General features: G+C 41.1%; 1 protein-coding gene across 1 annotated transcript in view; it reads right to left on the bottom strand.

Moving 5' to 3' along the window:
- The window catches only part of ATPAF1 (ATP synthase mitochondrial F1 complex assembly factor 1), a 31,596-nt gene that overhangs the window by 13,337 nt on the left and 1,195 nt on the right, over positions 1–17,064 (bottom strand). The window contains exons 2-6 of the mRNA XM_059689686.1: positions 14,221–14,329; positions 9,662–9,712; positions 6,987–7,049; positions 3,539–3,589; positions 2,371–2,418 (exon numbers count right to left, since the gene is read on the bottom strand). Coding sequence (XP_059545669.1) covers positions 2,371–2,418; positions 3,539–3,589; positions 6,987–7,049; positions 9,662–9,712; positions 14,221–14,329 — 322 coding nt within the window. The remainder of the gene's footprint in view (positions 1–2,370; positions 2,419–3,538; positions 3,590–6,986; positions 7,050–9,661; positions 9,713–14,220; positions 14,330–17,064) is intronic.

Below are 17,064 nucleotides of genomic sequence, written 5' to 3'. Positions count from 1 at the left end.
ACCAAAACTTGGTATGGTCAGTCTTTTTTTTAAGTCACATTAGTGGTACCTTACTGTGGCTTTAATTTGCAGTCCCATTATGACTAATGATGTAAAACACTTTTTTAGGTGCTTATCTGCCATTCTATTTCATTGGTCAACTGTCTGAATCATTTGCCCATTTGTTAATCGGGTGACCTGTCCTCTTATTAAGTTGTAAGAGTTTTTAATATATTCTGGATACCAGTCATTTGTCAATATATGTCTTGCAAATATTTTCTCCCAGTCTGTGGCTTATCTTTTCATTTTGATAACAAGATCTCTTGGGAAGTAGAAAATTTTAATTTTTTATTATGGTAAAACTAGAGGCCCAGCGTGCCCTCTCTCACAGTCAGGGAGCCCTCAGGGGAGGGAGGAGACCCAGCGACCTGGGGAAGGTGACGCCCCATCACACCTCTGCACCTCGGGCAGGCCCTGGGCGGCTGGGCAGCTGACATCTGAGGCTTGCCTACACCTCGGGCTGGCCCTGGGCAGCTGGGGCACTGAGGGGACTGGGGGACTCCGGAGGCAGGCACGTGGAGTGGCTGGGCCTGCCTGGGGGTGGGCCCAGTCTTGCCGCGCGCCTGCCGCCCCAGCGGGGCTGAGGGGATTTGGCACCGCCATCTTGTGGCTGTGGGCACCACCATCTTTGAGGGTGTGGCAGTCAGTTAGCATATTCCCTCCTTATTGGCTGTGGGCGCCACCATCTTTTGAGGGTGGGACAGTCAATTAGCATATTCCCCCTTATTGGCTGTGGTCGCCGCCATCTTTGTGATGGTGTGAGGGTCAATTAGCATATTCCCTCTTTATTAGATAGGAAATGCATTTCACAAAAGTTATCATTTTAACTATTTTTTTCCTTTTTAACTATTTTTAAGTGTACAATTCAGTGTCATTAAGTACATTCATAATGTTGTGCAACCATTACTATCATTCATCTCCAGAACTTTCTTAATCTTCTCAAGCTGAAACCTATATTCATTAAACAATAATTACCTATCCCTTTTCCCGTCAGTCCCTGGCAACCACCATTCTACTGTCTGTCTATAAATTTGACTACACTAAGTATCTCATACAAATGTGGAATCATACAGTATTTGTCCTTTTGTGACTGGCTTATTTCACTTAGCATAATATCTTCAAGGTTCATCCACGTTATAGCATGTATCAGAATATCCTTCCTTTTTAAAGCTGAATAATATTCTATTCTATACACACACACAGATCACATTTTATTTATCCACTCATCTATCAATGGACACTTGGGCTACTTCTACCTTTTGGCTATTACAACTAATGCTGCTATGAACATGGGTATAAAATTGAAAATTTTAATGAAATGCAATTTATCGATTTTTAAAATAGTTTGTGCTTTTTATGATATACTTAAGAAATCTTTGCTAAACCCAAGATCACTAAGTTCTATGATCTATTTTGAGTTAATTGTTGAATATGGGGTGAGGTAAAAATAAGAGTATCCTTTCCCCCATTTAATTACCGTGGTCCCTTTGCTGAAAAACAAATGACCACATATATATTGGTCTATTTGTGGATTCTTTACTCTGTTCCATTAATCTATAGGTCTATTTTTATGCCAATATCATACTGTCTTCATTACTAAAGCTTATAATAAGTCTTAATAAGATAATGTAAGTCCTCTAACTTTGTTCTATTTCAAAATTGTTTTGTTATTCTAGGTCCTTTGGATATCCAAATAAATTTTTAAAATCAGCTTGTCAACTTCTTTAAAAGAAAGGCCTATTGGGATTTTTATTGGGATTACATTTTACAGATCAATTTGTGGAGAAGTGACAATAATATGGAGTCATCCTGTCCATGAACATGATATATCTCTCCATTTACTTCGAGGTTGTTTTTTTTAAATTTTCTCTTGGCAATGTTTGGAAAAATTTTTTTAGAATCCTAGAAATGATTCTCAACACCAAGTCAGCTCGCCCACCTCACCTATTCCCTTCCCTTAGGTCTTCTGGTAGCTCAGCAACAATTTCATAATTCCTTTTAGGTACATCTAATCAGATAGCATGGCCAAAACTGAAAAGAAAATTCATAATAAAACAGACACTTAAGGGAAGTTGAAATTATTATGGTCTCAGGTTCTATATCCAACATTTACTTATACTGTTGATTAAGATCCAGATCAGAAAGGGCTCAGAAAAAGCCAGAGACTTATTGTGCCAAACTCACATTATTTCATAAGGCTAAACAGTACAATCTACCTATACGCATCTTTGTTAAGTAAACAGAACTATAACGTGAAATAGCATGGAGCATGAAGAGATCAGTTAGAAAACATCCTTATTTGCAGCATTGATAAGCAATCCAGAAACTTACTGTTGGACAGGACTGAGCCCGGTTCCAGATCAAATCAAACTTCTCTTCCTGTAGGTTAGAAAGGAATAAAAGTCACAAACAAAAACCCCATAAAAAGCTACAATGACACTTAAATTCACCAAGACTGAACTCCAGAACTAAAATACAACTAAAACAATCTAAGTTTCATCATTTACAAATGCCTCGTATGACAGAGAGGAAAAATCAGATGTATTCTTTGCTGTTCAGTGTCAGAATCTGCTGTGAACAGTGTACACTCTAAATGCTCCAAACTCTCCAGGGGACTCTGCTAAGTGTCTGAGACATCAGGTCACTAAGTCTGTCTGAGGGAAGGCTTAAAAAGTCCCATTCAAACAGTGAGCCAGTATCAGAGATCTAAAATATCAAGGAGTACAGATCCCTTGGCTTTTGAACTTTTGAAGGGGAAGGGTATACATGTATAAGAGGTAGAAAAAAAATAACAATACTCTTACAACAACCAAAAGGCCTGGCTTTATTTTTCCATCTATACGTTTTTCTCCTTAATCTTACAATTACGCATGTAAGCTTGGTGTACACTGTTTGATATAAACATACCCTAGGCTATTTCCTCTTCCGGGAAGAACAGTTAAAGAACTAGCTGATACACCAGTACATCAAATGTTGCTTCATGGTCAAGCAGTGACCAGAGAGAATCTATCTCCATAACAGCAATTTTAAGAAGGAAAAAAACAAAACAGCCCACAAGAAAATGCCACTTGGTAAGGGGAAATGTCAGAAAAAGATTAGGAAGAGGCTCCAAGACAGCTCATGTATAGGTCACTTATAAACAAGAAAGGAAGAAACCTATGCTAGAGGCCCTGTGTTAAATTTCAATAGCTTGGGAAACACTAGAAAGAAATAAAAGACTTGGAAATTGCTCAGCAACATGAACTTACACCACGCTCCCTTGTCAGAGACTTGACTCAAAGAGACATTTTTAAACCAGAATAAGGGAAAACAAGAGCTATAAATATACCATATGGAGCTTCCAATCTTTGGTACTCAGGGCATAATAAAAACCCTCAGAGCTATAAGCGTAAGTTCTCAAGAGGCAATAAACATAGGAAAAGTAAAGCCAACTGCCTGCTAAGGTTAGAGACCTGACCTTCATGCTATAACACTTTCATTTTCCCTCCAAACTACTTACTGGAATAACTGCGTAGACTGTATCTTTTGCTGCAAAATACTGCTGCCAAATCTGTACAAAAAAGAGAATATGTCTGTGACATGTGGGTAATCTTTTCAACCTGCACCAAGAAATGATGACAGCTTTCATTACTCACAGTAACATACAATTTGATAACAGAGAGGAAAACCCAGAATAATTCTTTTATTACTAGTACATGATTACAAAAAGATTTAATACCATCTACTCTTCTAGATAATTAAACTGTAACTCTTAATAACAAATTCCTGTCAGAGAAATGGAGTCTATGACCTTGTTAATCATTTCTCTCAAGACATGCCTTATATATAATAGACAAGCTCTTTTTTTTCTTTTTCTTTTCATATCTTCTCTTTTCCTTCCCCAAACCCAAAATCCCTAACCAATTGTGGGCCTTCTCAGAGAGTAGGACATCAGTCACTCAGAAGCCAGAGTCTGGAGTCAGGCAGGTCTGGATACAAATCCCAGCTCCAATCACTTTCTAGCTATGCTACTTTAGGCAAGTTACTGAAAAATAACTAATATAACCATGAGTAAAACAGCAATAGTATCACCCTCACAGGATTATTGTGAAGATGAGCTGAAATGATTTAGGTTTGTGCTTAGCACAACAGAATTACAATGCAAACCAGAGCCAAAGTGCTCTGAGGGCAACAAAGAGCCCTTAATCCAAGTTAGGAAATGAGTGCTAGAGGAGAGGACACTTGAGATGTATCTTGAAAAATGATCAGGAGTTAGCTAGGTGAACAGGGAGTCTGGGAAGACAAAGAGGTAGGGAAGAAGATAAGAGAACATTCCAAGCAGAGAATGACAACATTAGCAAAGGCAGAGAAGCAGGGGAAGACATCATAGCCAAAGTGACATCTGAACTGGTGTTGAAGAATGGACCAGCCTCCTTTAAAGCTGCTCTGCTTTGTTAACATTCCCATTAAAATGTGACCTAGCCAACACAGAGCACAGCAGGACTGCTGATTCCTAGGACTTGGGTAAATCACTCTATCAGTACAGCCTAAGGTTGCTTTGTTTTCATTTTTCATGTCAGAACACTGTCTTCTCATTTTAAGGATAGCATATCCTACTTATTTTTATTTAATTTATATTAGTAGGTAGTTTATGAATCAACGCTGAAATACATGAGATTGGTAGATACTTCCTAACATAGTTGACCTGTCACTCAAAATTATTTTAACAAACACAAATTTGTATCTAAGATTATAGGTCTAAATGATATTTGTCATATGATCAGGAGTCTCGGGCCTGGCTTTTTTCCCCACTAAAGGACATGCTTGGTGTCTACTTTCCATTGGCACTTCTTCCCAAAGGCAGTTTGAGGTCTCCATGAGACTTTGCATAAGCCTCTATTAACAGAGGTTAATATCCTGTGCTGTCCTTCCACCAGGTTAAAGCTCTTTGAGAGTAGGGGATTCTCTCATTTATTTCTATGTCTGGCACAGAGACTGACATTTAATAGGTATTCAATAAATGTTTGCTGCAAATGAATGATGCAGCACCCAAAAGAAGCCATGGCAATTGGCACAACTTCCCATAAAAGAATATGATGCAGAGTGAAATGGACATGGGTTTGAGTCTCATGTTTAATTCCCCAAATAACTCTAGCTCTACCACTTACTAAGTTACTTAATCTCTCTAAGCTATAGTTTCCTCAGTGGTAAATTTGGAATAATAGCACCTACTTTACAAAGTAGTTATTAGAATTTAATGAAATAGTGCATATGAAGCACGAACAATATCTGACACATATACTGGTTTTATTATTTTGATTTTCTCAATATATCTAAAACACAACTCATGGAACTACAGAAATGCCAATAAATAGCATATTATAATCTAACTAGAAGCCCGGTGCCTGAAATTTGTGCATGGGGGGGGGGGTGGTTTGTGTCTCTCAGCCCAGCCTGCACCCTCTCCAATCTGGGATCCCTCACACAATCCAGGACTGCTGGCTCCCAACCGCTCGCCTGCCTGCCTGCCTGCCTGCCTGACTGCCCCTAACTGCTTCTGCCTGCCAGCCTGATCACCCCTTAACCGCTCCCCTGCCAGTCTGATCAATGACTAACTGCTCCCCTGCTGGCCTGATTGCCCCTAACTGCCCTCACCTGCAGGCCTGGTTGCCCCCAACTGCCCTCCCCTGATGGCCTGGTTCCCCACAAATGCCCTCCCCTGATGGCCTGGTTCCCCCCAACTGCCTTCCCCTGCAGGCCTGGTTGCCCCCAACTTCCCTCCCCTGCAGGCCTGGTTGCCTCCAACTGCCCTCCTCTGCCGGCCCGGTCACCCCTAACTGCCCTCCCCTGCAGGCCTGATCGCCCCCACCTGCCCTCCCTTTCAGGCCTAGTCCCTCCCAACTGTCCTCCCCTGCAGGCCTGATTGCCCACAACTGCCCTCCCCTGCCAGCCATCTTGTGTCCACATGGGAGCAGCCATCTTGTGTGTTGGAGCGATGGTCAATTTGCATATTACCTCTTTATTAGATAGAATTAGAGAAAAGAATCATAGACATGAGCATTTAAATAGTAGTGAAATGACCAGAGAGGCAGGACAGATCAAGAGTGCTTTGAAGGCCCAGCTGGTGTGGTTCAGTGGTCAAGCGTAGAGCTCTGAACCAGGTCACAGTTCGATTCCTGGTCAGGGCACATGCCTGGGTTGGAGGCACAATGCCAGTGTGGGGTGTGCAGGAGGCAGCCAATCTGTAATTCTTTACCATCACTGATGTTTCTATCACTCTCTCCCTCTCCCTTCCTCTCTGAAATCAATGAAAATATATTAAAAAATAAATTAAAAAAATAAAAACACAAATATAGCATTTACTCTGTGCCAGGAACTGTTTAAAGTGCTTTACAAATATAAACTCATTTAATTTCCCAAGTAACTCTATAAGGTAAGTACTATTATCATCTCCACTTTACAGATAGAGAAAGTAAGGCTCTAAGGGGTTAACTACCAAAGTCATTCAGCTAGTAAGTGGGCAGAGCTAGGATTTAAAATAGGCAGCTTGGTTCTAGAGTCTTTGTTCTTAACCAATACATTATGCTTCTCCAGAGCACAACTTTAAGAGGAATCAACTGGTGAGGATATGATAAGGGGAGTGGGAGAAATAGGAGCAGGAAAACCTATTTAGAAAGGTAGTACAGTAAGCCAGGTATAGAGCAGCAATGATTTTAAATAAAATGTGGACAATAGGAATGAAGACGAAAGGGGAAATGTGAGTTGATTAGACATGCAGAAGTGAGACCAAGAAAGATAAGTTTTCTTATGCCACTATTTTTCATGTAATTCATCACTTTTCTATCCATGGCCACTTTTCATTTTGGCTAGAAAGAGGTGTCAGGAAATCTATGGTCCTTTCTACTTTCAGATTTGGTTCACAGAGCACACATTTTCATAAAGTACATCCACCCATTTTCACTCAATACCTGCTTTATTTCTTCTGCAGTTTTGTCTTTCACCATCTCAATGTTAAAGATTGAACTGAGAGTCTGAAAGGGAAAATAAAAGGAAATTAACACCACAATTTAAAAAAACAAAGCAGCTTAACTATCTGTAAGCTTTGTGGGCAGCAACATGTGTATCAGATCCTCAATAAGCAGAGAACAAGTAAGAAAACTCCTATGTGCAAAGAAGTGAGCCCCCCCCCAGCCTGGGCAGGTTTTTGCAGTTCTATTCTTGGGGGGTACAGGTACTTCCTAAATCCTTCACCCTCACAATGAGCACTGCAGCACTTTGCAACTGGTAAGAGGAGAAAGTTTGGTTATCTTTAATTTAACTGCCATTCTGCCAGGAGTTGCTCCTTATTTGCAAGTTAAATGACAGAGTAAACGTGTTTTTATTTGATTTTTTAAAACAAATTCCTATAGGACAAAAAGGTAGCACTATAGTTCCTCTAATATCCCCAGGATCCACACTATGTTAGGTGTCACACCAAGGACACAAAAATTCATAGAATACTTCTCATCACCACAGTTGGTAAATCACAAAATCACTGTGCAAGGGGCTTGGTCCTCAGAGCTGCGGCGGCTTGCTTCGGCCTTCGCAGCCCCGGCTTCCTCTGGAAGGTTGTTCAGCTGTCCGGTCTAATTAGCAAATTATGCTTTTATTATTACAGACTAGTGGCCTGGTGCACGAAATTCATGCACATTAAAAGGGAATTAATTAGAGGAAATACTTTAATATTGCTATTTGCCCTTTCTCTATAATATAAGTGTGAGAGATGAAAGGAAATTAGTAAAATGTATATGAAAATAATATATAAATTTATTAATAAACAGTAACAAAAGGATATAACAACAGAGGCATGATATAAAAACAAAAACATGATATGAAAACAACAAAAACATGATATAAAAACAACAGTGATGCAAACAATGACTGATAAAGTGATTAAACTTATTCTAATATCTCCCTGTACATCACATGAAGAGTGAAAACACTTTCAGAGTGCTTGGCTAATTTCCCTTGTGATGAAGTATTTACAACTTTAACTGTAATGTCACATGCCTCTTCAAACTCGAGAGAAAGCAACATATAACTGACCATGTGCGAAAATGGGTTCAGATAGGAATATCCCTACTCAGTCTAGAGTTTGTCCTTGTGATTTATTAATAGTCATCACAAATGCTGGCATCACAGGAAACTGTCGTTGAATCAATTTAAATGGGAGGCCAGTGTCAGATGGGGACAAATCAATTCTTGGAATCAGAACAACCTCTCCCTCTGTAGATCGTGTTAATATTTCAGCTTCGATAATGTTCAGTCATAATCTTTTGATAATAAATCTGTACCATTACGAAGACCCCATTTACTATTAATATTTCTCAATAGCATGATGATTGCACCCACTTTCAATTTTAATTTATGACACAGCATTCCAGAAGGAGTAATATTATTAAGAAATTTGATGGCAAAACTTTCCTTTTCAGCATCATCTGTTGAATCAATGGAATCATCACTCAAATACATGTGAAAATCTCCATCGAGTATATCCAAAATTTGTTCATTTAATTTTTGAACATGCTCATTTTTTGGACAAAGAATTGCATGTTTAGATATATTTTTAATATTATCTATAGATATAGTATTTCCAAAGGTAGCTTCAATAATAGATCCATTACAAATCATTTCACAGGGGATTTCAATAATATCCATTCCTAAATGCAAACTGCTATCAAGTTTGCCATCTCCAAGTTTTACTAACCATTCACTATAAGCAGAATCCTCTGATCTCATATTTGTTGTAAGAGACAACTTTTTGAAACATCCCCAAACATTACAGTACTTTAAACTCGTTTGTACTATGGCCAATCGCATAGCATGTGGTATAATACTGAGACATTGTCGAAAATCCCCTCCAAGGAGAACTTTCCCACCAAATACAACATTCAAATTCATAATTTCTCTTAGTAATCTGTCTATGGCGTTTATAGCATGACTGGATGCCATGGTGCATTCATCAATAATGAGAAGTTGGGCCTTTTTAATAGTTTTAGCAACTTCACTGTTTATATCGAATCTAGAAATTGAAGTTTCATTTAATAGAATGGGTAATTTATATTTGGAATGAAAGGTGCTTCCACTGAGAAGTAAGTTTGCAGCAATTCCTGTAGACGCTGTGGGTAAAACAGTACCACCACGACCTCTAATATAATGTACTAAAACTTTATAAAGATATGCCTCCACGCTCCGAGGACCGTTTCCTGCCTCAAACCTCGCCTCGCGGGAAATAGCTCAGGGAGGGCGCAGCCCTTGGCAAGGCAACCCAGGACTCAGTGAGTCCACACTCCGAGGGCCGGTTCCTGCCTAAATCTCGCCCTTACGGGAAACAGCTCGAGAAGGTTCAGCTGTTGCTAAGAGGACCCAGGACTCAGTGCATCCATGCTCCGAGGGCTGGCCGGTTCCTGCCTCAAACCTCACCCTTGCGGGAAACAGCTCGGGAAACAGCTCAGGGAGGGCACAGCTGTTGCCAAAACGACCCCTGCAGGACTGACTTCCTTCCCATTGGTTGAGCCTTGGCTGTGACACGTTACACCGAGGGTTTTTATATAAGTAGATGTTACATGTGGTTTTAAACCTGGGTATTTAATTAGAAACCTACCTTGTCCTTAGTGAATCCTCTGCTCATAGGCTGTTTCCCCAAAGTGTTTGCCTGAAATATATGATAGACAAGACATGAATCTATACTTCACTCAGAAGATAAAGACCACTGAGATAGTGAAGTGCCCAATATCTCATTTAGTAATTCTGTACCTAAGAACTCATCTCTCTCCACTCCATATAGTAACTGTACATACTGTTCATAAGAGTTGTTGGTTGTGAAACAACTTTTTTTTGACACAGCTTCTGAGATACAGATGAGAAAGTATTCCTTTGTTAATAACCTGCATTTACTAGTACTGAGAGAGCATTCTATGCCTGTTATTATGGGTATACTTGTAAGGGGCTCCTTCCCAAATTGAGGCTGCTTGGGTTTTCTGTGTTCCACTCTCTGATCTGCTCCACAGTGAGCCTCAGAGGAGGTAAGGAATGGAAAGATCTGTTTTCCAAGGCTGTTCCTTATCTGTGACAGCACTTCTGATGGCAGATATCCTCAGCAGACTGTAGAGTTTTTTTAGTATTCAGTCTTAATATTTCTTCCATCAAATTAGACGTCCCCTAAAAAAGGCCAAAAACAACTGAAGGTGATTATTTTCTCTCTTAATCCACTATCTCTGATAAAGGCCACAGTCAGGAAATCCTATTTTGAATTGTTTCTGATAGTGGGCATGGGTTGTTCTGAGTGAGTCTTCCACTCGGGTTCTCAGTTCAAGATCATGCCTTTCGGAGGAAGGAGTACAAGCTACACCTGGGATTTGAAGGTGAAAAACAATTTCTGCATAAAACCCTGCCTTTCATTACTCTGTGCTTTAATATATCCAAACCTTTCATAAATTATGCCCATAGAACTTATACCCACAAATCAGACAAAAGACTGGTATAGGCAAACCCATTTGGGTACACCCTGGTCTTTTTGGTCAGACCTTTACACTGACAACGTTCTAATGCAGTCTTTCCTTCGTATGTAACCATACAAAAGAGAATTGATTTCATTTTCTTACCACTCACCTTTAGGTGTATTGTGAAAACAAAAGAAACAAAACCCTCCATTTGCACACCTGCCTTCACTTTTCAATGACTAAGTCTGGTGTATTCTTTTTACACAATGTCCCTCCAGTTCATTCATTTCCATTTTTACTTACAGAAATAAAAAATTTAAACTTATTGCATTTTATCTAATCAAAGACACCACAGATTTGAAGAAGCACCATTATTTTATGTATTAGAAAATAATGCCAATTAAACAATAACACTATACTTATATTTCACTAGAGGCCCAGTGCACGAAATTAGTGCAGTGCGGGGGAGGAGGGGCCACCTCAGCCCAGCCTGCCCCCTTTCCCAGTCCAGGAACTCTCAGGAGTTGTCCTACTGATGGCTTATGAACAGGAGTCTCTAGTAACAGAGGTTAAAATCCTATGCTGTCCTTCCATGGCTTAGGCACACTCTCGGGAGGCAACTGGGCTGATCAGGGGAAGGTGCCATCCCCATCACCCCACTGCTGCTGCCACTGCCAGCTGCCGCAGCCACCAAGGTGTTTTCATCAACACAGACTCCAGTCCCTTCACCACAAAAAAATGACAACTTTCTTTAGGCATTTTCAAGATGTGTCTTTCATAGGATATGACATTTCTTTCTTGTTTTTTTTTATCCTCACCTGAGGATATGTTTCCATTGATTTTTAGAGAGCGGGGAAAAGAGGGAAAGACAAAGAGAAACATCAATGTGAGAGGCACACTTTGATTGTTGCCTCCTGTATGAGCCCTGACCTGGGCCCTGGTCAGGGAGGAGCCTGCAACCTAGGTACATGCCCTTGGTCAGAATTGAACCCGGAACCTGCGGTCAGCAGGCCGAGGCTCTAGCCACTGAGCCAAATTGGTTAGGGCAGGATATGACATTTCTTAGCCCCTCCAGCAGCAAACCTTTTTTCCTCCAGGAGTGAGGTGGAAAAACCCTAGATCACCTTCTTGGATTCTTATTACCCAAGCGAGTGGCATACCGCAAGCTTAGCCAATGAGCAGTCAGAAAAGGTGTTTCCTCTGCAGCTCCCGCACAGAGGCAGGACTGCTGGCACACCGCGGCCACGGGGCTGCTGGGGGCTGGACCCCTGTGCGGGTTTGTGTCTCTGGCCCCAAAAGCCCAGCGCCGTGGCCCGCGGGTTTGTGTCTCTGCTCTGGCCCCTCTGTGTGTTGTTCTCTCAGGCACCGGGCCCATACCCGGCCCCTCCTCCTGAGCTGGTCGTGACCGTTATGGCATCCCGGCCTAATCTGCATATTACATGTGTGTGTGTGTGTGTGTGTGTGTGTGTGTATATATATATCTGTATATATATATATATCTGATCAATTTTAAGGCAATTTTGAAGATGTTAAAATGTGAAAAAAATGTGAACTTGAGAACCAGTAAAATAAGGTAATTAAAATTATAATTGAAACTATGTGCCCAAGTCTTAAGAGTACTTAGTAAGAAATTTAAATGAGTACATTACTACTCCCCTGCAGATGCTTTTGAAATCTGTGAAGACAACTTTTTTATCACAATAATTGACTGGATGGTGACACCTGCATTTATGAAGAGAAGGGATGCTAAATGAGCTGCAATTTACAGATGAGTTCTACATAATGAAGAACCTTTCCTCATCCTGGACAACTTCTCAGTGTCTAGCCAGACATCCTTGTAAGTGAAACACCTTTTTATAATGGCCTGGGCCTGAAATTTAACTCTGTTCCCTCCCCTCCCCTCCCCTCCCCTCCCCTCCCCTCCCCTCCCCTCCCCTCCCCTCCCCTCCCCTCCCCTTCCCTTCCCTTCTTTTCCTCCCCTGCTCCTTTTCACCTTCCTTCTTTTCCTTCCTTCCTTCTATTACCTGGGCCTGAAATCTAACTCTGTTTTCTTTCCTTTCCTCTCTCTATTTTTTTTTTTTTAAACACGACTTTAATAAACACTAAATTTTTCAGAAAGGCAATAACTATGTAACTTGAGAGAAGACTATATTGTGGAATCCCATGAGGGTCACTGATTACAACACTGCTCATGGTTTGGGAGTTCTTATAATTACCAGCACAATACCCCTGCACCAGCCAGCTTTTGCTGCTTATGTCATTCACAGTGATTTCACATACAGGTAAAAGCCTCTGATGACTGCATTAGGTCATAGTTGTGCCCAAGAACTCACATATTAAAATATGAATTTTATTTAAAAATACTTTCTTTTATTTTATAGTTAGGGCACTATATTGATATTTTCCCCTCTGAAACTATGTGTATAGGTGGGTTATATTGTCTACATTTTATTTCAGGGTAGAAAGGGAAATTTTTTAATAAAAAATTATTGCAAAAGAGGATGTTGGGTCTCATGTGACAGAAACCAATGACTCAAAGTAAAGACGAGGCTTTGGAAATGGAGTGATTAGCCTTCCTCTGAGTAACTAGATAAGAAAGACTGTAAGTAAATATTTACCTAAGAGTTGCCATAATATAATGAAATCTTATTCTGCATCTTATCATAAAGTTGAATTTCTAACTCTGTCTACAAAAAGGGGCAAAGAGCTTTCCCATATAATATTGAGAGCTGATAATACAGTAAAGAACTATTATTAGCACTATAAGTTTATTATGGAAAATTATATTTGTTAAAATATTTGTAGTAGAGATGTTTGTTCACATAAAGCTGTAAATTATATTTGTCATAGAAGGTTGAATTTGCTCCCCAACCTTACAATGATTAACCCACTAATTACTGCTCTGATTCTAATTACACTTATTAAAGCACTGGGTGGATTCTCTTAAAACTTAGGATACCCAAAGCAAAAAAAGTTATTCTCCAAGTAAAAGAAACATCTCTCATTTTAAAATACAATGTCAAATCCCCACTGTAACTACCTTATTTCAGACCACACAGCCCACACCTAGACTACTGTACATTCTTCCTGGTTTTGGCTTCTCCCACTCCAACTAGTTTTGTGCATCATCCTAGATAAGTATTTTTCAAATCATAGGTCGAAGTCCTATTTAGTGGCCAAAGTTTTAAAAAGATAAAATAAGTAATAAGAGTACACTGCATGTAGCAAAAGCATTGTTTTATAAAAATTTTGTTTCGGTTATAATCATATACTTATTTGTGTACTGAATTACAGTGTAAAATATATTTCTTTCTGTGGGTCATGGTCAAAAAGTTGGAAAAGCACTGCATTAGACTTTCCTATACACAGCTTTCAACATGCTTTCCCCCAGCTTTGATTCTTATTTAGGGATAACAATAGCTATTAAACACTTTTTGCTGCCCTCTCTCTACAGCCCACTGCCATGTGCGCTTTACTTTGATCACTTGACTTCATCCCTGGGAGCAGAGACTACCGTTCCCATCGTTCTTTATCTCCATGACCACAGTGATGTGCCAGAAAGAGTAGGGTACCATTTATGGATGGAGACTGAGCAGAGTAGAGAGGGGCTCCGTTCCATTCATCCAGCTAACCCATTAATGAGCCCAATTCCAAGACACAGGTTGGGGTTGAGGGTGGAGAGCACTGGTGAGCCAATAACACGAAAAGGGACAGGTCTTACCTTCTGTTCCACACATTTGATAAAGTCTCCTTGCCTGGAGTGCCCCACGGGCTGCTTCCGAAACTCATTGCGCTTCTCTAGTCGAGACTCAAACGCAGCTGGGTCAGACCTGATTAAAGGTAAACCAGTTACACCACTGGAGCCTTTTCAGATTTGGAAAGAACAAGTAACATGTTGCATTTCTACAGAGAGGGGACACAGGTATTCAGAGGCTGAAGGATCTGCCTTCAGGTAGTTAGGCCTGAGCACACGCCTACAAATCAAAGTGGACAAAGTTGTCTGGTTTTTCAACTACTGTTAATCCTCAAGAGGCTGGTGTAACCTTTTTCTCCTGCAGAATATTTCCCAGGGTGACGGAGACCTTGGCCCCTCAGGTACTTACACTCTGGGTACTTGGAATTCAAATTCTCCAGATGGGAAGGGGACTTTAAGGTCATCTTGCTGGGCCACCTCCTCAGGCAGAAATCTAGAAACATTCCTACCAGGTGTCAGGCTTTTACTTGAACACATCTAGTTCTTGGACATCTTCTCCTCATGTTAAACATCTGTTTATTCAGATGTAGGTGATTCAGAGGCTTTGGCCAACCTATTTTGCAGATTTAGCACCTGAGTATCTCCCTGATCCTCTTTCCAAAAACAAAACAAAACACCCTGCTCCTGCAGATGGAACATCAGACTTTTTCCTTTATGTCAAAATGGGGCTGGTCTTCAGGCCTGAAGTCCAGGTTGGGGCTGTCATCCTTGTTAATAATTCTTCAGGCTGTGTAGCCAATGATGGGATATTTGGCTCTGTACACTTTGGTGAATACTCCAGCTCCTCAGCCATGAGACCTGTAGTGTCATGGATGGTATCTGTAAGATGCAAGCATGTCTTGCTCACCTCTCTGGTGGAAGCCTGGCTGGTCAAGGCACTGTGGGGGGGGGGGGGGGGTCTCTTCCATAACGCTCCTTTCCAGAGGTGATATTAACACCACTCCCCTCACTGCCATGTCCTGAGTGTACCTTTCCCTCTGTAGTTAGGCCAGCTCCTGGGTAGAGTGGCTCCAGTGGTCCTGCCCAGTGGGGTGTGGCAACTGCCTGGCCAGGGCCACAAGGACCAGAACCAGGGAGGCCACACCTGGGCCTCCCATGGTGAGTGGATAGACAGTGAGGGGTGGCTTAGGCAGTGAGTCTGTGTACTCCTGCCTTGGGCGTCATTTATTATTAAAATGTTCTGAGCCTAAATTTATCCCTGTATCTTTCATCCTCAGGAATAAGAGAAAATGTCTAATTCCTTTTATATGAGTGAAAATCACTATTATGTCACCCTTTATATTTATCTTTCCAGGTAAAATTTCTTCAGTTTTTTGAGACCCCTTTTCCTGTATGTGACTTGTGAATCTCTCCGCACTGTGGACCTGCTCTGTCCACACTCTAGATACAGTGGGCCTGGAGCTAGATCAAATCCTCCCAATTCACCCGCGCAGAGTGTGATGTAAAACCCAGATTCGGGGCTGGAACAGAGTCAACAGGGCACACAGCCTTGTCCTGCTGCTGGCTCACATCACACCTGTGGCTAGTACTCTAACAGGCCAGGTTTTTGTGGGTATGACTCAGCACAAACCAATCAGGGCTGTAAGTCCCTTTAAAATATCTCATATCCTCCTACGTGTTTGGTCCTGGGTCCTAAGGCCAGGCCCTATTTTGCCTCTTCCCTTAACCTGGCCCAGGTTCTACTGACTCCTTTTTGGCCCTGTTTCCATCTCCCTTTTCATCGACCTCAACCTTGTGGTCTTTTCCTTTTTGTATCCACACAGCTTTCCCTCCCATCTCCCCGACTTGTCTCTCAGCTGCTTCTAGAACAGTGATGGCGAACCTATGACACGCGAACTCATTTTTTTGGTTGATTTTTCTTTGTTAAATGGCATTTAAATATATAAAATAAATACCAAAATATAAGTCTTTGTTTTACTATGGTTGCAAAGATCAAAAAATTTCTATATGTGACACGGCACCAGAGTTAAGTTAGGGTTTTTCAAAATGCTGACACGTCGAGCTCAAAAGGTTCGCCATCACTGTTCTAGAACTTACTCTTTCTCCTTTTCCTTCATTCAGCAAACTTTGTTATCCCTTGCTTGCTGTTTACCTTTCTGGGCTCTATGGATACAAAAATAATTAAGACAGAGTCCCCACCTCAAGGAGCTTCTATCCAGACATGTAACTAGGTATAGTAAAATGCTATGGATATATGATGAAATTTTACTCAAACATTCCCAAATGGTTTGAGGTGGTTTCATGCCCCTGTACCTTTGCTGCTCCCTTTACGTGAAATATCCCCTCAATCCCATTCCTGTATTCCTTTGTGGTAACACACAATGTGCTCAAAGGGCGTTTTGGTAATAAAGCTAGGGAGACGAGGCTCACAGCGTAAGAGCTCGAAGGAATGTGGACATTACCCAGAGGTCAGTGGAAAGTTCCCATAGCAGTATGTGTAAATGCTGATGGGGGTGATCTAGGGGAGAAGGGAAAAACCAGTCATTCATTTGTCCATGGGTAAGAACGAAGACTAGTTGTGGAATATTCAGAGTAGGAGCAGACAACTCTCCGGACATGCCTGTTTGTGAGAGAGATCAATGAGAAAAGGCTGAAGGGAAACGCAGGCCAAGAAAAGGTTTTAAAGAAGACAAATATGTGAGTATATCTGAATGATGTTTTAAGAAGAGCAAAAACATTCATTTATTCCATCATTCTTTCAGAAAGAGAAGAAAAGTCTCCGTAGTAGCAATGAGACAGACTGGGACGGAGGGGTCCAAGACGCCTGGGGAAGACTAGGGAGAGGATGACAGCGAGAGTCCAGGTGAAGAC

The sequence above is a fragment of the Myotis daubentonii genome, chromosome 3 (genome assembly GCF_963259705.1).
Source record: "Myotis daubentonii chromosome 3, mMyoDau2.1, whole genome shotgun sequence".
NCBI classification, from domain to species: Eukaryota; Metazoa; Chordata; class Mammalia; order Chiroptera; family Vespertilionidae; genus Myotis; species Myotis daubentonii.
Note: the sequence above shows the minus strand (reverse complement) of the source record. Positions and strands in the feature narration are given on the sequence as shown.